Below are 20,000 nucleotides of genomic sequence, written 5' to 3' on the forward strand. Positions count from 1 at the left end.
TAGTAATCTTTCTTGCCCACAATTACTTGAATTTAGTGGTAGCTAGAAGCATATCCAATCCATGCTTACCAAATGCTCCTTTACATTTGCTTTAGAGAAGCACTGTTTTAGTGTTGGTGTTGGACTTTCATTTCATCGGTTGTTCAAGCTTTCATTTGCATGTCAACTATAGGTGATGCTTTACCAGAAGTGATTTTGTATCATTTATGGTAATAGATTATGCCAAATTTCTGTAGTGGAATTCAACCTAAAATTAACTGGTGACAAGTCTTTTGAGTCTCACAGACAGACATCTCTCTTCTCATTGGCCTTTCACTAAAGATGTTTCTTCTGCTTGATACGGCAATGCTGTAACTTTTTTTGTTCATTCCCCATCCATAGTATCACTGATATTCCATACTTCTGGAGAGCAGGGGGAATGGTTGTGACAAGTATCCAGCTGTCACTTTTAAGTTTTTACATCATTATTTTCTAGATTTGTTGACTGACTATTGTATATATATAAATTTTAGGAGTGCTTATAGGATTCGAAGTAGCTTCTTGAATTATGAGATTTTAAAAGATTATGATAGAAGATCAGATCTATACTCTCTGCTATATGGTGCTATTTTAAATTACAATGCCAAACTGTAAAATTTTATTTCTACATAATTTCTTGAACTTTTGGAATTTGGGTTAAATTTTTTTGTGTTCACCACCTTACATACATTTGTAATTTTGCAATATTTTGGTTGAATCATAATACAGAATAATGGCCACTACTGCCAATAGGTATGGGAATGAACTAAGTAATGACCTACAAAATTTTCAACTACAGATGAAAGATTGATGAATGTTTGCAGTGTCAGTATCCATAGAGTGCAACAAAATCGTACTTGTATATTGAATTAAATTGAAGTAAATAATTTGGTGGTTATTTCAGTGTTGATGACCAGTAAAGTAAGATAAAAATAATAATTTTTAAAAATGTCTGTGGACCACGAATTAAATAGTTTACAACATGACCAGACTGGAAATGAATATACACACTCTGAAACTCTTGATGCCATTTAAGTGAGCACAGAGATTAATAAGTAATGCATAGTGTCTTTCGTATCTTGAGATAATTTTCTTGTGCATTTTCTTCTTTTTCTTTTCTTTTCATAATGAAAATATTTCATCTGTTTATAAGAGTGGAGACATCAGCACTCATTCACTGAACTTAATGGCACTTTCTTTGGCCTAGACCTTGAAAACCATATAGAAAAAAGTTTGCACTCATTCTCAAAGGCATTTGTATAGATTTATGATTCACATTTCTAACAGGTTTTGTTGTTAATTACCAGTATTATTGGAACAGTGATTCGCATTTCTTTTATACAATATTATGATGCAGGTTTTAAATCTTCCTTGATAAATAAAGTAACAAAATCAGTTGTCATATGTTATGAAGAGGAATTTTGCATTAAATGAGGAAGCAAAACTAGAATAACTTTTTACATTATAGTATAAAATAAATAGTTGTGAAACATATAATGATAATGTGAATTAAATAATAAAAGACAATGAGAAACTGCAAGAAATAAGAACTATAATAGCCACAAGGACAAGAATCCTGTCAACAACATCTACTTCACTTAAGGATTACAAATGTTAAACATCTTTAATCCTTCTATGTATCTTTTGTTATATAGATTGATCCTATTGGAACCAAGAAGCTTAATATGTCATTGTACTGCTCAATGACAGACCAAATTAACACTTTTATAACAATAATTGCCATAGTATATTTGAAATTGTTCATATTATTATATGTTGGTTTAGTGATAATGCCCAAGGATGCTACTGGGACAATATATTAACATGAAAATGTTTAGTTCAATTAACGCTCAAGGTAAAACAAGCATCATTATCTATATTCTAATAACTTGCAATTTCTTTAGTACACACTCAAATTTACAGCTTACAACATTAGAATGGTAGTTTTTAGAAAACGTTGTGAATCACTTTATTGGCTTAGTCTGAGCTAGGGACACACTCAACATTGGCAAGTTTTTAATCACTGGAATGGGATCCACCTATTCACACTGGCATATTGTGCTTTTCTTCAAGACTCTTAAATTCTTGCTTTTCAAAGTGGTGTTATATATGCAGTATTTCTCCTTTAAGGTATATAGTAGATGTAAAATGCTGTGTATCTTTATACAAATGGCACTAGTTTATCACTGTTGGTGATGCTCTTAGGTATATTGTTGGTGTAGGGAATAATGCATGCCTCACTTTGCTTTACCCAAGGAAATTTAAATATTTCCATTATTATTATCATCACTTTGTAGTCCATTTAACTTGTGACATATTTTGAATTCAGTGGCCACATAGTTTTAGATTGTTTGCAGTTTAATATGTATTCATTAAAATTTTAGTTTAGTCATGTATGTTGCATGTGTTAGATCTATTTTCATTGAACAAATTCAATTTTAAAGAATGCTTATCATTTGTGCTCAGTAAAAGTTAATATTAATCTAGTGATAATTAGAAGTTAATTAAAATGAGCTTTTCAAATTATTGTTGGCATTATCCATTCTTCTAGCACATTTATAGGTTGCTGCAAGCTGTTTACTTGATAGATTCTATTTATTACCTTTAGAGTGGTCACTGTATTTGTATATGCCTCCAAATAATTACTTACACAATTATGATGAAATGTATTAGAATGTCAAGGCTAGGTGGACACTCAGTTAATATATCTTTAAATTTCTTGCAGCTGAGATGAAGACATCACCTGCCAATAATATCCTTGAGGCATCTGAGCTGGAGTCCATGGACTCAGAAGACTTGGTGTCAACAATACAGGTGAGCCAATAAAAATTGCAGCAAACTTAAGTTTACAGTAATTTAAAGAATCTGTATTAATAATTTGCTATCTGTTAGGCAGTTTGTCATTAGATTAACATATGTATTGTTATGATTTATGATTATTTGTTGCTAGTTTTCGGTTTTCTCTTCCTCCCATACCTTTAGTTTTCTTTCAAAGAATATCCACACATTTAATAAAAAAAAAAAAATATTAAAATGTACTACATAAGATCATTACCATGATCATATTAATAAGTAGGCTCCTTGTTTTTGTAGCTAGCTTCTAAGATATGGCAAACTCCAGAATTTTGCTCTCTCTTTCTACACTGATCAACTTCCAACTTACTCTCATTGGACTCACTTGAAGAGGGTGCACTTTTTATTGACTATCAAGTAAATATCATAGTTACTTATCATAAATTGGCTATAAATCTCTCTCTCCCTATTTAACTTCACAAAGACTACATTCATTAATCAAATAAGCAGAATTTGAGGAAAAAGGTAATTTACCACCTCTCATTTTCTTCACTTACTGTAGTACAATGGAAGTTAAAGAAGTTGTTGATATGTGATGTTTGACTTTTCTCTCTTTAAAGAAAACCTCCTCAACTGTCCTTGGCATATCACTTTACTTCGTTATGTATAGTAATTCATTCATTTGTACAAAGGAATTGTATAAATATATATCTATATACATCAGAGTATAATGTGTGCAGCAATATCTTGTGATTATGATTTATTTTATTTTATTTATTTTTTTTTTTAAGAACTGTAATTATGTGAGATGGTTCCAGCATTGTGGTGATGGGAATAATGCAAATAATACAGTGGAAACCATATTCTCATAAGGTAAAATATGGCACTTAAGATTCAGATTAAAGTATTTTGTTACTGTCAATTGTGGAGGTTTTTTGAGAAGAATCATCCAATGCATCACACCTTCATTAACTTCAATATACATGTATGAAAAGGGAGGAATTGCAGTTCTTTTTCACTATCTCCACACAGGAAATCTGAATATACAAACAACTTGAAATTCACACAGGAAATATGAATACATAAACACACTAAATTGCACACAGGAAATATGAATACAGTAGGGCCCCACACTTGGCGAATTAATTAGTCTGGCGAAACTACCACCAAATGCGAATTTCGCCAAACACGAGTTCTTAATACCATATAAATTGCCTAAAAAATGCCTCAATCAGTCTTTGGTCATTGCCAAAGTCCCTCTTTGGACCCTAAAATACCATCTTTCAAGCTGAAATAAAATCTTTTACCTTCACATATTAGAACACATGTACAAAACAGACCAATAAACAAAAAATAAAGCTAATAAGACATGATATAAAGGCTGTAACTCCCGTTTTTCCACCCGTTTCCCTCACCCACTTTCGTCCTTACCCCTGCCAGTACCACCTGTTGCCCTGGTAAGGGCCATGTTGGCGGTAAATCGCCAGAATTCGTTCCCACGCTAGCAGAACAGAGGGTAGCATGAACAAAATGGCTGAAGGGGACTCTCACACTGCGTTCTGATAGGTTTAGATAGAGGTCTGACGTTACCAGGGAGCCGCGTGGTTTGCCGTGCAGCCGCCAGGGGACTGCCAAGTTTGAATTCAAATCGCCAAGCACGCACTCAGTTGTCCATAGCCATCCTACTGCCAAAAGTGAATTTCGCCAAGCTGAGATTCGCCAAGTGCGGGGGCTTACTGTACACAAACTCTCTGAATGGCAAGTTTCAGAGTGACTGCACCAGCAGCAGGATTAGTGTGGTATCTACACCTCCCATTACCATGCTCTCACAAAGTATTCTATGTCAGTTAACTTTTCATGTGATCCAATGCTCCTCTCATTTGCCTTCCTCAAGTTGACTTTCATAATTTTCCTTTTATGTTCAGGATCAAATCAAGATATGCATTAGGTTCATTCTTCATTAAAAAATATAAGTAAATAACAATAATAATAATAATAATATAAATAGAATAAAACAATCACGTACAAGATTTATTTTACGTTCATGGAATCCTGCACAAAAAACAGTCAGCATTTTCTATACACAAATTGTATCAAGAGATGGCCATTTCTGGGTATAGCTGTTTTGAACGTATTCTCCCCTTCACTATTAGTAGTAGGAAGAAATTTGTGATGTTTTTGCAATCTTGCATTTTATATATATATATATATATATATATATATATATATATATATATATATATATATATATATATATATATATATATATATTCCCAATAGTGCATAGGAAACAAACCTAATGACAATACACATGCAGAGAATGACTTAATGCCTCTTCATATTCACAAACCTGAATTAGAAATTGATCAGTAACAAACCAGTTCAATAATTATATTGTACTACATACTGTCAAGGAAAACTGCACGAGACAAATCTAATGTATATTGTATTTCTGTTCTCAAGCTGTAACTCAAAAGATCTGTTATTAAAAATTAATTATGGATATATTTCATTCTCTGAATTGAAAACCTAGTGTAAAACCAGTTTGTAGTATTCCTGAAGATTTTTCTTGCTAAAAACGAAGCGTCATGATGATATGGAACATAAAGACAGACACAGTTGTCAGGAATACTACAAGAGACAATAATCAGCAAAGCAATAACCTTAGAGTAATGATGTAGCACCAAAGTTTACTTGTAATAGTAGTCAGTTTTGCTATAGTATATCAATGCATGAAAAATCAAATCTTTCTGAAATTATAGTCCCATTTAGTGGACATTGATAATTATGATAAATTATTGCAAATTTTGGGGAAATAAGTCTTGCCAAGCAAGTATTCATCATAAATTTCAAATCATATTTCTGTGCATGATATAATTTATTATGTAATAATTTTGCAATGCTTGGCAAATAAATATGTAATGTACAAATATTTTAAAGTAATAATTTTCTCTAATTTTTTTGCATGTTGCTTGCTTACTCTGAATCACGTTTTTTATTTTAATACCACCCTGTGTTGTTACAGGGAATGGGATTAGGATGGTGGTGATGATGACTTTTAAATGGCAGTTGTGTGTTCAGGCATAAAGGTGTGTACGCAAACACGATATTTTTAAAGTTTTGAGGACCACATGAGGTGAACTTGATTTTCTGATACGAAAGTTTCTATCTAGCCTTGTCAAGTATGTCCTCTGCGGAAATAGATTTGAGTATTAATACGATCCTTTTCTCACTTTTTCATTTTCAGCTAAACGATGAGCTGTCTACGGATTTCCTCAACGACATGTTGGAGACTTCTAAAATGGACAGTCTGCACACGTGGCTGTAGAGGAGCAAGGAGCAAAGTTAAAATGTGAAAAAATATTACGTGCTTTATTAGTGGTGAAAAGATTAAGATGCCTGGGGACAGTTAGTATTATTACTGGTAGTGTTACAGATATCTTTTTCTTCTGATAATGTAAAAAAAACAAAACAAAAAACAAAAAAAAAAAGGCTTCAATTGAGGAAACGCTTTTATGGGAGGAATGGCAACTGGAAGGACAAAGCTACGAGTACCCATGTTCACTACTACTAGTACCTCATCGGTGGGATTGTATACAAAGCTGTAGTCCAGTCTGGATATCAGAAACTATATGCAAGGAAATATGGCAGCTTTACCTTAAAATGTGCATCTGTGTATTTATGAGTAATGCAGAAAAAAAGAAATGAGTCTGGGCTCTCTATCTAGGATATGTTGCTTCCACCTTTGAGGAAATGAAATATACTACTCATATGATTGGGCTGTGTAGGTCAGATAAACTGCCTGCCAAATAGAAGACTCAAGTGACTGTTTGAAGCCTTAAAAGAGTGCAAGTGGGGAAAGTTTTGGAGATGGCTTGTGCATGACACTGATCTCGAATGGCTTCAGTACTGTGAGAAGCAAGCACAGCCTAACTCTTCATGTGATGGAATAGTGCCTATGGACTACCAAGTTATATTCTATCAAGAGGAGGTTGCTGGCATTGGAAATCTCCCATGGTGTAGGTTAAGTTTGTCTTGTGAATATATTTTCTCTCCTTTTTGTATTGTGGATTATCTTTATTTTGAACTACATGGTTCTCTGGGGGCTTGTCCCATAGCCTCTAATCTTTCCATGTGTAAAGTGTTTCACTACAAATCTTACCGTCCAGTTCTGCCTTAATTGATGAAGTATTGCCAGAATGACACATGTTACGATATTTATTAATAATTGCTAATTGCCATGTAAATAGTGTTTGAATTTTGTTATGGGAACTTACAATTTTAATGACATTCTTATAACTATTTAAAAATGAAAAGGCATTAAGTAATGTAAAATGAAAAGGCAGCTGTCTTAATAAGGCTGTTATTTCCTGAAAATTTTATAATACTTCAATGTTCTTGACAATGCACTCAGTGCTCCTTTATATTTGCAACACACTGGAGCAATCTGTTGTTTGCATTTTGCTTAGTTCACCTCTTGTGTTTTGTTGGCTATTATGCTCCTTCCATCTGTGGCTACCCTAGTTCCTGTAGTGTGATAGTGTGCACCAGACTTTACATGTGCAGCTGCCTCCCCTTCTCACAAGGTGATAAGCTGATACTGTGTACTATATTTTACAAGGCTGTAAATTAAGCTTTCCAAATGTACATCAACTTTGATATTCAGTTTCAACAAAATATTGCAGATGCATACAAGTTACTATTATTGTTAAATTAAATACTTGTTAATTCTTCAAAGGTTAAAGTTAAAGTGAGTAAGCAGTAACACTATTGAGAGTTGAGGTTAAATACTTAGTAAGCATACTTGAACTGATATGTTTATGTTTCTGTTGATGATTTTATGAGCCATAACTATTTTGCTGTGTTGATGTTGCATTGGTAATTGTTATTGTCTGATTGGAACCTTTTAATATTGATGATTGCATTTCTCATATGTAAAACATGGACGTAGTTAATGTGTTAAATATGTGAATAAGTGCATGAAAGTTTTAAAATATCACATTTTAACTTCAATTATTATAATACACTGATTTGCTTATGCATATTGTAAGTTTTAACTGTGTTGAAGCTTTATCAGGAGTTAGCAAGTATTGATGGTGCCTTAGAGAAAATGAGGTGCCTTGTGAAGTGGCTCTGTGTGTGGCAGCTCATTGATGGATGAATGCAGGAACCAAGGTGATAGTCTGTCATGTCTCTGGCTCTAGCTGATGACACAAATAATGTACTTAAGTGAAATGGTCGAGTATCCACTTGGCTCGACAGTCTTGGTAGCATCCCTGACATGTTACTGAACTTTGATGTATTTGACGTGGGTGGTTTTTGTATCTTTTTTCCCACAGGTTTGGCCGACCTGTGGGCTAGCCAGCAGTAGCTCTTTGGGAAGCTTATTCCTGAAAATAATGGACTGAGGGTAATGTTCTTACTATAGGCTGCCTGTTGTATCCCATGAGGCACTCTGGTCACACTCAGTATTTAAGATCCCACATCCATCCACAGTCTGCTCAAGTGATTTACGGACGTCCCAAGTGCCTTTGTCTGCAGCTGTTTAGTGGCCGTTCACTCTCCCCTGGGTCAGCAGTTGGCCGAGGTCATGACCCAGGTTGCTATGAGGTCACTTTGGCAGCTCCCAAGCCACAGGTAAACTTGTGGCTCTAGGTTAAGGTCATTGCTTAACTGTTAAGGCTGAACAAGCATCAAGTGTTGACCACACACTTGGTGCTTGTTTTGATATAATTATCATTATTATTTTATTATTTTATTATTTTATTGTTTTATTATTATCATCATTATCATTACATTAATTGCTCCAGTAGACATGAATTTTATTTTATCAGGAAATGTAAATGTCAATTGTTTTCATAGTATGGTGTCTTTTGTGATATACATCTAGCATGCAGTGTTGTTTTTAGTTTCTTATAGTGGCCATATTTGTTAGTATTAAAAATGAATAGTTAGAAACTCAGCATCAAAGCTCTTGTTTTCAGTCTTTTTAATGTGGTGAAGGGTTCCTAGTATAGATTAAAAAAAATATCACATCAACCATATTATATTCATATCAAACTTTCGTAGAAGAATAATCCAGTGGTAAAGTTTTTTTACTAATAGATTTAAGATGATGGCCTGCGTGTTGACCTCTTTCTTCTTTATATTTTTTTAGTCAACCAAGGGTATATCCTTCCCAATCTTTCTTGCACAAGTTTATGAAGTTCAGTTGCACTGTTTACCTCTTGAAAACAATGTACATGCAGAGGGCCTTGGCTCAATCTCTTAACATCAGTGGTCTCTGTACGTTGTTTGCTCTGGAGAACATGTCTTTCCATGATCATGATCCTTGAGCTACTGATTTCATAAACTAAAACTTGGCAATCTAGCCTTGCTTCATGAGGTCCTTTCATAGTCCAAGAGATAATGTTAAAATGTACAGCAAGTGTAGGACTGGAATGGAAAGCAACTCATCTGGGATGGTGGCAAGCTAAGACGGGAGAAATCCAAAGGATTTTGTGAACGGATCCAGCTGTTCACCTTGTTCTGCTCCAGCACACCGCCATATACATACACACTAGCTGGCATTTGTTCACTAGATCTTCACCCCAAGACTGAATTCTTGCCCCAACCCTCAACTACGGTATTAGCTTATGGCTCACAAATTTTGGCAAAAGTTAGTAATGTGACAAGAAAGGGGAAGTAGTATCACTGATGGAGTCTAATAGATGTGCGGTCCACTGTACAAGGAATGGATATAATCAACAATTTATTCATCAATAAGGATTTCCCTTTCTTGTCATATTGATATGATAAATGCCAATAAGTGCTTTTATGCATTGGGAGAGTGGATTATCCAGTCTCCCATGAAATTAAATGTATGCTGAAGCAATGTAAATAAATCTTATCTCCAAATGAATATTACAGCAATCTGTTCCTCCAAGTCAGTCATGTTCATTATGATCATGAGCATTTTTAAGTAGGTATTAAGATTCAGTTCATAAATAAACAAACTATGTACTGTTAGATCACAAATGATTCTCTCAGAGCTTGAGTCACAGTGTCAAGGTCAGTCACATAAACATCCTTGCCAAATCTATGATTCTTACACATTACTGAGCTTATGAGCTAAGCACTGACTGATCTGCTGTCATAAGTTTAAACATTTTACATTGATTGCAGAATTAGGCATTTTACACTTGACTTCACGATTAGAGCATTTTATTTCTTGTTAAAAACAAAAGCCAGTGATAATTTAAATATTCAAATATTCAAATATCTTTAAAAAAATTAATCGTGATAAAGTAAACACAGTTAATGCACGCCTATTGTTGCCATGAAATAAGCGAGTTACGCACCACTACCACTGAATAGCCACCAAATCAGCACACACTACCTTTTCAGTTTGATGGAACTATAATTTTCCTGGTAAGTATTACTATACTGAGGAAGTGAGCACATGGCAGTAATGTTGCATATCTCATGAAGGCAACATTACACATGCACTCACTGATGTTTTCCTTATTAGAGAGATAGAAGCAGGTGTATCATAGCTATATGCAGAGAAAGGAAGGAAAGCAGCACAAAGCAAAAAAGATGATTTGTGAGGCAGATGTCAAGTGAAAAATAGGAGAAATGCACAAAAGATGTGATGATTGCAGCAATAGTAATACTAGAATTAGGTGATAAGTAGTAGAGATAATAACTAAAGAAAGGAAGACAAATGCTCATCAGAAAATGTCACTAAAGAAATAGGAAAACAATGTCCATAAAAGATAATGGTAGAGGGAAAAATTCACAAATTTTTTTATCAAAATGAAGTTATGAGAGGGAGAAGAACTGGGTGTATTCACTTACGTCATCTGGTGGTCACCCAGCCAATCACTCCCATGTGAAAAGAGCTCAGAGCTGACCAATTTTCGGGTATGACTGATACAACAGAGGAATTTAGGTAAGTGGTTGGGAGGTGAATGTATATGAGCAAAATGTTCAAGCACTAAGTATTTACTATACATACATTTCCTTTAAAAAAAAAAAAAAAATGCAAGGGACTTCATCAACAGAGATGAAGAATATGCATAATATTATGCATTAACTAAAGTAAAAATTTGGTAGATAAAAATATGGAGACTTACTACACAAGTGTAAAAGTGGGTTCAGATATGTCAATTATGGCTGGAAATATTAGCCACTAGAAGTACCGACAGAGCCCGGGTAGCCGGAACATGTTCACTCATAGCAACTGGTAAGTATCAGATAGTTGGCCTAAATTTCTTATAAGAAAACTGTCCATATTAACAAAAGACTATGCACATATGTGATCAATTAAATCACAAGTATTCAATCCTTATCTCCAACAACACCCTACATAGAGGGAAACAGCTATCGAAGAGTGGCAGCAATCTCATTGAATGTACTTCTACGCAGGGGTTTTTTCCTGCACAACTTATTTTTTGTTATTTATCCCTCACTAGCTCCAACATCTTCTCTGCCTCTGGACACCCCACATGTTCAAATCTTCTATGACATCACAATGTAAACATTAATCAAAACTGCTAGAGGCTGGAAGAGACCATCATGTTGGTCTTGTTTTGCAACTAGTTTTTTCACCTGCTAGGCACCAAAATCTAACCAATAAACTAGGAAACCACAAATTGATGTGCGTGAACCCACCTTAATGCAACAGCCTTGTATATGGCAATAAGTAAATAAACACATTTGCTGTCCCAGTGTGTAATGTGTGTGACTGCTCTGAGTTCTATACAAATACGTATTGAGCACTTAAGAATTCGCCTGAATTCTTGATTGATAAAGAAAGATTTAAAAGAGAATATATTAAATGTTATGTTATTCAACTTCATCAATCTCTTTCCTTTCAAACACTTAAACTGGTGATTTTTATAATGAAAGAAACTGAAATAATAATATCTTGAAAGTAATTCTGAATGGTGTATTTCTTATAGACCAAAATAAAACAATGAAAGAGATTAAAATCTTTACTAAGACTGATCTAAATACTGTTGCATATCTATATACACTAATATATATATATATATATATATATATATATATATATATATATATATATATATATATATATATATATATATAATTGCATTCAGTCACATGACAATAAGGCAAAGCCACTTCAGGGTAAGGATGCCACCCCCTCATCAAGTTTCACTTGACTATGATGTTTATTCAGTTTCAGCAGAGTCAGAGCCTTGTTGAAATAAGCAGGAATCTTGGCATAAATTGAAATGTTCCTTCCATCCACAATCTCAGGAACAACAATGGACTTGCAATGAAGGAAGAGAGGAAGATGCCTCACCTTACTCTGTTTTATTTTGAGTTTGTCCAGCATATCTCCAGGAAGTGCCTAAAGAGAGAAAGTTCATCCATCCAATCACCTTTAATAATCCTTTATTATATAGTAACTTGAAAAAGGCTGCAAGACTGGGAATTGAAGGGCATTTATTAAAATAATTATAACTTTATCTAATAAAGTTTTAATGCAAGAAGCTTCTTCCTGCCACAATGATCATTAAATAGTGAAAAATCTCTACAGGTAATAGTAGAAAAGCTCTATAGGTGCCATTTGATGTAAAAGGCTCCACATTATGTTAAAAGATCTTGATCATTATCACTTATTTACTTAACTGACATTTTATGGTATTCTTGTAACTAATTAAGTAATTTTAAGACATGCACTAAAGCTACACATGACCTTGACACTTATCTCTACCTTGATGATCTTTAATCCAGTGTTAGATGATATCAAGAAAGGCAGTACACACCTCCGCATAATGATAAATACTACCATTGAGGCCTAAAACACTGGATTGGGGGGGATGGTGCTCTAAACTTTATTTAAGCCTGAGTGGTCTCACAAATGTCTTCCTTTGTGTCCCACAATGCAACAGAGTAATCATAGCTTTCCCTTTAGATAACTCTTCCTTGACACAAAAGTACATGCACCTAATTATGCACACACCCTTCACTCAAAATTCAAAATTACAAATGGCAACTCCTACACAAGCCTTGAAGTCCCCTTCAGGGGAGGGAACCATAAATGTCTTCAGGTTGGACTACTTTACTGGTATCAATCCTAAATGTCTTGACAACCTCCCACCCAAATTTTCCCTCACTAACTTCTTCAACATTCCTGGTCTTAAATTTAATTTTTTATTTATTTATTATTATTATTTATTTTTTTTAATGTAGGGAAGAGGGCCAGTCAAAGGCAGAAAAGGAAAAGATAAAAAAAAAAAAAAATGGCCCACTTAAGTCCTGGGTCTCTAAAAAGTGGAAAAGCATCAGCCAAAATCAGGAAGCAAATGCCTAAATACCTCCCTCTTAAAAGAAGACAAGTCATACGAATTTGGAAATACAGATGCAGGGAGGGAGTTCCAGAGTTACCAGTGAAAGGTATGAATGATTGAGAGTACTGGTTAACTCTTGCATTAGAGAATTGGAATGAATAGGGATGAGAGGAAGAAGAAAGCCTTGTGCAGCAAGGCTGCAGGAGGAAGGGAGGCATGCTGTTAGCAAGATCAGTAGAACAATTAGCATGAAAATAGCGAAAAAAGATAGAAAGAGATGCAACATTTCGGCTGTGAGAAAGAGGCTGAAGACAGTTAGTCAGAGGAGGGGAGTTGATGAGATGAAAAGCTTTTGATTCTACCCTGTCTAGTAAAACTGTGTGACTGGAACCCCACCAAACATACGAAGAGTACTCCATACATGGGCAGATAAGGCCCTTATACAGAGTAAGCAGTTGGAGGGGCGAGAAAAACTGGCAGAGACGCCTCAGAACACCTAACTTCATAGAAGCTGTTTTAGCAAGAGATGAGATGTGAAGTTTCCAGTTAAGATTATGAGTAAAGGACAGACCGAGGATATTCATTGTGGAAGAGGAGACAGTTGAGTGTCATTGAAGAAGAGGGATAGTTGTCTGGAAGGTTGTGTCGAGTTGATAGATGGAGGAATTGAGTTTTGAGGCATTGAAAACTACTAGATTTTCTCTGCCCCAATCGGAAATCTTAGAAAGATCGGAAGTCAGGCGTTCTGTGGCGTCCCTGCGTGATCTGTTGACTTCCTGAAGGGTTGGTCGTCTCTGAAAGGACGTGGAAAGATGTAGGTGGTATCATCAGCGTAGGAGTGGATAGGGCAAGAAGTTTGGTTAAGAAGGTCATTAATGAATAATAGAAAGAGAGTGGGTGACAGGACAGAACCCTGAGGAACACCACTATTAATAGATTTAGGAGAAGAACAGTGGCCGTCTACCACAACAGCAATAGAACGGTCGAAATGGAAACTTGAGATAAAGTTGCAGAGAGGATAGAAGCCGTAGGAGGGCAGTTTTGAAATCAAAGCTTTATGCCAGACTCTATCAAAAGCTTTTGATATGTCTAACGTTACAGCAAAAGTTTCACCGAAATCTCTAAAGAGGATGACCAAGACTCAGTAAGGAAAGCCAGAAGATCACCAGTAGAGCGACCTTGACGGAAGCCATACTGGCGATCAGACAGAAGATTGTGAAGTGACAGATGTTTGAGAATCTTCCTATTCAGGATAGATTAAAAAACTTAAGACAAGCAAGAGATTAAAGCTATAGGACGGTAGTTTGAGGGGTTAGAACGGTCATCCTTTTTAGGAACAGGCTGAATATAGCCAAACTTCCAGCAGGATGGAAAGGTAGAGAAGATAGACAAAGTTGGAAGAGTTTGGCCAGGCAAGGTGCAAGCATGGAAGCACAGTTTTTGAGAACAATAGGAGGGACCCCTTCAGGTTCATAAGCCTTCCGAGGGTTTAGGCTAGAGAGGGCATGGAAAACATCATAACGAAGAATTTTAATTGTAGACATGAAATAGAGGGAGAGGAGAGGGAGGGACAAGCCCAAAATCATCCAAGTTGGGGTTGTGAGCAAAGGTTTGAGAGAAGAGTTCAGCTTTAGAGACAGAAGAGATGGCAGTGGTGCCATCAGGGTGAAATAAAGGAGGGAAAGATGAAGAAGTAAAGTTATTGGAGATGTTTTTAGCTAGATGCCAGAAGTCTCGAGGGGAGTTTGAAAGATTTTGACATTTTCTATTTATGAAAGAGTGTTTGGTAAGTTGAAGAACAGACTTGGCATGATTCCGGCAGAGATATAAAGTGCATGAGATTCAGGAGATGGAAGGCTCAAGTACCTTTTGTGGGCAACCACTCTATCATGTATCTCAAGAGAAGAGGCTGAGTTAAACCAAGGTTTAGAAGGTTTAGGTTGAGAAAAGAATGAGGAATGTACGCCTCCATGCCAGACACTATCACCTCTGTTATGTGTTCAGCACAAAGAGATGGGTCTCTGACACGGAAGCAAGTAATCATTCCAGGAAAATCAGCATAATACCTCCTCAGGTCCCCCAGCTGGCAGAGGCAAAATGCCAGAGGCACCTTCGCTTTGGGGGATCCTGTGGAGGGATTGGAAAAATAGGACAAGATACAGAAATGAGATTGTGATCGGAGGAGCCCAACGGAGATGAAAGGGTGACAGCATAAGCAGAAGGATTAGAGGTGAGGAAGAGATCAAGAATGTTGGGCGTGTCTCCAAGACGGTCAGGAATACCAGTAGGGTGTTGCACCAGTTGCTCTAGGTCATGGAGGATAGCAAAGTTGAAGGCTAGTTCACCAGGATGGTCAGTGAAGGAGAGGAAAGCCAAAGCTGGTGGTGAACATTGAAATCTCCAAGAATGGAAATCTCAGCGAAAGGGTAGAGGGACAGAATGTGCTCCACTTTGGAAGTTAAGTAGTCGAAGAATTTACTATAGTCAGAAGAGTTAGGGAGAGATAAACAGCACAGATGAATTTAGTTTGAGAGTGACTGTTAAGTCGAAGCCAGATGGTGGAAAATTGGAAGATTCAAGAGCGTGGGCACGAGAGCAAGTTAAGTCGTTGCGTACATAGACGCAACATCCAGCTTTGGAATGAAAATGAGAATAGAGAAAGTAGGAGGGAACAGAGAAGGGCTACTGTCAGTTGCCTCAGACAGCTGTGTTTCGGTGAGGAAAAGAAGATGAGGTTTAGTAGAGAGGTGGTGTTCCACAGATTGAAAATTAGATCTAAGACTGTGAATGTTGCAGAGGTTAATGTAGAAAAAGTTGAGGGAGGTGTCAAGGCATTTGGGGTTGTTATCAGAGAGGTGTCCGACCTGGGGACATCTTTGGTCCCCTCCCCAGAAGGGGACTCCGAGACATTGATTGGAGTTCCCATTTTTCTTTTGAATTTTTATTTTCAAGTGTAGGGTGCATGTGTGGTACGTGCATGTAGTTTTGTGTGAAGAAGGAGAGTTGTCTTTAGAGGGTAGGCTGTGACTGCCCCCTTGAGTTGTGAAACACAAAGGGAAACGTTCAGCAAAATAACAACTAGCTTTAATGGAAGGTTCACAGCACCCCCTGAACTAGTGCTATTAGATCTCTCTGGTAGTAAGTTATGGTTTCAGTAGGTGTCTACTACCTCCTCCTGGTAAATCTGTAGAATAACACCTTTCCTCTAATAAACCATATCTTCTTTTCCTCACAAAAAGGTAACTAACAGTAGCCCCTTTCCTATTCCCTCCTACTTTATCTTCACTTTCATTCCAAAGTTGAATGCACAATTACTTAACTTGCTCTTCTGCCCACGTTCTTGAATCTTCTGAGTTTTCCAGCATCTGGCTACAACTTTAGAGTCACTCTCTAGCTAAATTTCTCTGTGCTGTACACTTCTCACCTAACTCCTCCAACTGTAACAAATTCTTTGACTAATTAATTTCCAAAGAGAGGCACATTCTGATTCTTCCTTTTTGCAAGTCTCCATCTTTGGATACTTTGATATTAACCACCAACTTTGGTTTTCCTCTCCCTTCACTGACCATCCTGGTGAACCAGCCTTTAACTTTGCTATCCTCTTCTTTTTTTAAGTACTGGATAAGAGATAAATATGTAAATGGCAAAAAAAAAAAAATATAATGAAGACAGGAACGAAAGGCAAATTGAGGAAGAAAAGCAGAAATTTGGTCTGATGTGACAAAATGCCTTCCTTGGTTTCGTAGAGAACAGAAGTAATGCCAAGTGTAACTTTTTTTCTTTTTTTTTATTCATTTTTTTTTACCATGTGGACTTTTCATGGAAATTTATGGGCTAAAGGGGATACTTTTTTTTTTAAGGGATAGGCCTTAAGTCAGAGACATGTTCCCCAAAATGTGTGCCAGATTCAGTATTAAGAGCTGATTTACATCCTTTAATAAGAAATGTGTGTTAGAAATAAATTCTGAACACCTGTATGCTTTCATTACTAACACTTAGTAACAGCTAACTGCATTCCTCCCCTCCTCCTGGAGCCTTGATGCACAGGGGTTTCTTCTTCATCTCATCCCTATTCTATACAACTCTCTAATACAAGTTAATCAGTACTCACAATCATTCATACCTTCCTCTGGTAAACTCTGGAACTCCCTACGACTTGACTTCTTTTAGGAGGAAGATATCAAGATATTTGTCCATTACTTTTGGATAACTCTTAATAACCCTATGGGAACTGGCAATCCAGTGGGTCTTTTTTTTTCCATTTTTTGTTGACCTTAGCCAGTCTCCACTCTTGAAAAAAAAAAAAAAAAAAAAAAAACTATAGTCATGTTTAAATATACCTTAAAATATAAACACTAGTGAAAGCTTACCTGAGGAGCCATTTTCTTCACATGTGAATACTTATGGTCACCTAAGATAGGACAGCTGAGCCCAAAACCTAGATGAACACGCAGTTGGTGCTTCACTCCGGTCATGGGAGACAACTCAACAAGTGCAGCACTGTCTTTTTTGCTGATTACCTTTACAAAGAAATGCATATACAGTGGTACCTTTTGATTCATACTTAATTGGTTCTTTTAAACTCTTCAAATTGGAAAATAATTGATCATATTCAAATTATTAAGCTGTTTCAGATCCCAAAGTCCCCTCATTATTATTATTAACATATAGTCTACATAAATTTTTTAAATGGGTTTATGTTTTGCCCTACACATATAATTAAATAAAAATAACCTCTCTCTCTCTCTCTCCCTCTCTCTGAAAGTAAGAGCAAGCTTGAAAATTGCAAAACAGAATAAGATGAGAGAATGAAAAGGTTTTGTATGAGTGAAAAAGAATGAGAAAATACAAGGCAAAAATGAGACTGAAAGAATTGTGGGAAGAAAGAGCAAGATCCCTTATCTCTGACATATATATTGGGAGGGGAAGTGACAGGGAGAAGATTTGAAACTAGATGATTTTGCAACCGATGTTTAAATGTGAACTCTCAAAAGTCATCAATATTATATAATTAAGTAATCAAATCTCTTCTATCTCATTTAGAGATGTAAACTTGTTAACATGAATTAAACAAATGTACTCATGAAATATATTCACTATCTGGAATTACTATGTAGAAAAATTATGCAAAGTGAATACAAAGTACCATATAGCTCTTATGAAGACACTTGAATAGTCTACAAGTTCTATTCAATGTCACACTTACTTTGAATCTGGTAATAGCCAATTTGCTTTCACTAGTTGTACTCTTCAGTTCTTTAACATCAGGCTTAAGCACCATGCGCCTGTAGCCATCCACTATGCCTTCTCCTACTGGGATGTCAATTACACCTATAAATAAATAAGTACAATTGTAAGCTTACCGACGGAAATCTTCTGAAGTACTGTTTTGAAGTCTTCTTCATAAACAAGATGGTACACAGATATGATGCAAGGATAGAACACTGGTTCCTACCTTGCACTGGATGTGGAATACTTTTAGTGATAGCCCAATATGTTTTTTTGAGCTGACGTTCCTTAAACATTCTTTTTAAGGTATCTGCCATAGCAGGTGTGCGGGCCAAGAGAACAACTCCTGAAACAAGTTATATACATATGCAATACACAGGTATGACAAGACATTCATAAACATGAAATACCAAGAATATTTCAAGTAAGGATGCACCAAGTGACTCAAGAAAAGTACGTAAAACATAATTCCACAAAATGAGACAGATCTAATGGAAGAAGTGCAATCAATTTTCAGCACATTCAAAAACTTTTCAACCATCTGATATAACACAGAGGCATTCATGGAGAGGTCCTCATTATTTCAGTAAATACTTTTTCTGAACAGTATTGTGATTGTAGAAAGTGAATATATAAAATAAAATAAAAATGCATTCAAATAAAAGTTGATCATTTCAATATTGTTATCAATTTCTATTACATATTCTTATTATATATGTAATGTAATAATATATTTCTAAGTGTTTTGCTCTCTCCTAATAAAAATGTGATACACACACACACACACACACACACACACACACACACACATACATATATATATATATATATATATATATATATATATATATATATATATATATATATATATATATATATATATATATATATATATATATATATATATATATATATATATATATATATATATATATATATATATATATATATATATATTACCTGTGGTGGTAGCATCTAATCTATGGACTGGGTAGAGTGCTTCAGCTTTCAAGTATCTTGCCAGTTCTGGGAGGTAGTCTGTAAGAACGTGGTGTTGGGAGTCACTTCCGCCATGCATGGCTATTCCATAAGATTTGTGGAGGCCAACTATATCATCTGAAAATAGTATGATTTGTTTATTATATTACAATAGGTACCATTTCAAGATATATCCCTATTTCTATATCTACAATTAGTATGTAAAAAAATCTACATATATGTATAAAATTGTGATAAGTGATTCTGTGAATATATATATATATATATATATATATATATATATATATATATATATATATATATATATATATATATATATATATATATATATACACACACACACACACACACACACACATATATACCTATGAAAACAATAATCATGATTTGAGATGGTATGTATAAATTAATCATGTGTAGTTACCTTTACTTATTACTGGAGAATTTGCTCTAGCAGCCAGTCACCTGACATAATGACAATTAAATGTGCCCCAAAACTAAATCTACCCAAGCATCATAACTCTTATCTGGGGTACCACCTTCAAAACTAGGGCATCCACAATGATCCAAGCTGGTAGTTGTTGCTGACTGTTTTAATCCTTATACCCCATGAGGCATGATTGTGGCTCTTACGTTAAACCCTGTCAAGCACGATCG

General features: G+C 35.4%; 2 protein-coding genes across 12 annotated transcripts in view; one reads left to right on the forward strand and one right to left on the reverse strand.

The window, feature by feature from the left end:
- The window catches only part of LOC123516259 (WW domain-containing transcription regulator protein 1-like), a 136,861-nt gene extending 127,149 nt beyond the window's left edge, over positions 1 to 9,712 (forward strand). For 8 of the 11 annotated variants that reach the window (XM_045275501.1, XM_045275496.1, XM_045275503.1 and 5 more), the window contains 2 exons: positions 2,744 to 2,832; positions 6,059 to 9,712. In XM_045275501.1, the coding sequence (XP_045131436.1) occupies positions 2,744 to 2,832; positions 6,059 to 6,139 (170 nt within the window). In that variant the 3' untranslated portion in view covers positions 6,140 to 9,712. Of the gene's footprint in view, positions 1 to 2,743; positions 2,833 to 4,251; positions 4,288 to 4,404; positions 4,611 to 5,836; positions 5,901 to 6,058 lie in introns of those variants that run through there. The other 3 variants (XR_006678135.1, XM_045275497.1, XM_045275499.1) reach the window with 3 other exon arrangements.
- Positions 9,713 to 11,882: 2,170 nt separating this feature from the next.
- The window catches only part of LOC123516261 (mitochondrial RNA pseudouridine synthase RPUSD4-like), a 10,306-nt gene continuing 2,188 nt past the window's right edge, over positions 11,883 to 20,000 (reverse strand). The window contains exons 2-6 of the mRNA XM_045275506.1: positions 19,305 to 19,460; positions 18,571 to 18,690; positions 18,322 to 18,446; positions 17,486 to 17,635; positions 11,883 to 12,172 (exon numbers count right to left, since the gene is read on the reverse strand). Of these exons, the coding sequence (XP_045131441.1) occupies positions 11,942 to 12,172; positions 17,486 to 17,635; positions 18,322 to 18,446; positions 18,571 to 18,690; positions 19,305 to 19,460 (782 nt within the window). The 3' untranslated portion in view covers positions 11,883 to 11,941. The remainder of the gene's footprint in view (positions 12,173 to 17,485; positions 17,636 to 18,321; positions 18,447 to 18,570; positions 18,691 to 19,304; positions 19,461 to 20,000) is intronic.

Source organism: Portunus trituberculatus, chromosome 40 (genome assembly GCF_017591435.1).
Source record: "Portunus trituberculatus isolate SZX2019 chromosome 40, ASM1759143v1, whole genome shotgun sequence".
NCBI lineage: Eukaryota > Metazoa > Arthropoda > Malacostraca > Decapoda > Portunidae > Portunus > Portunus trituberculatus.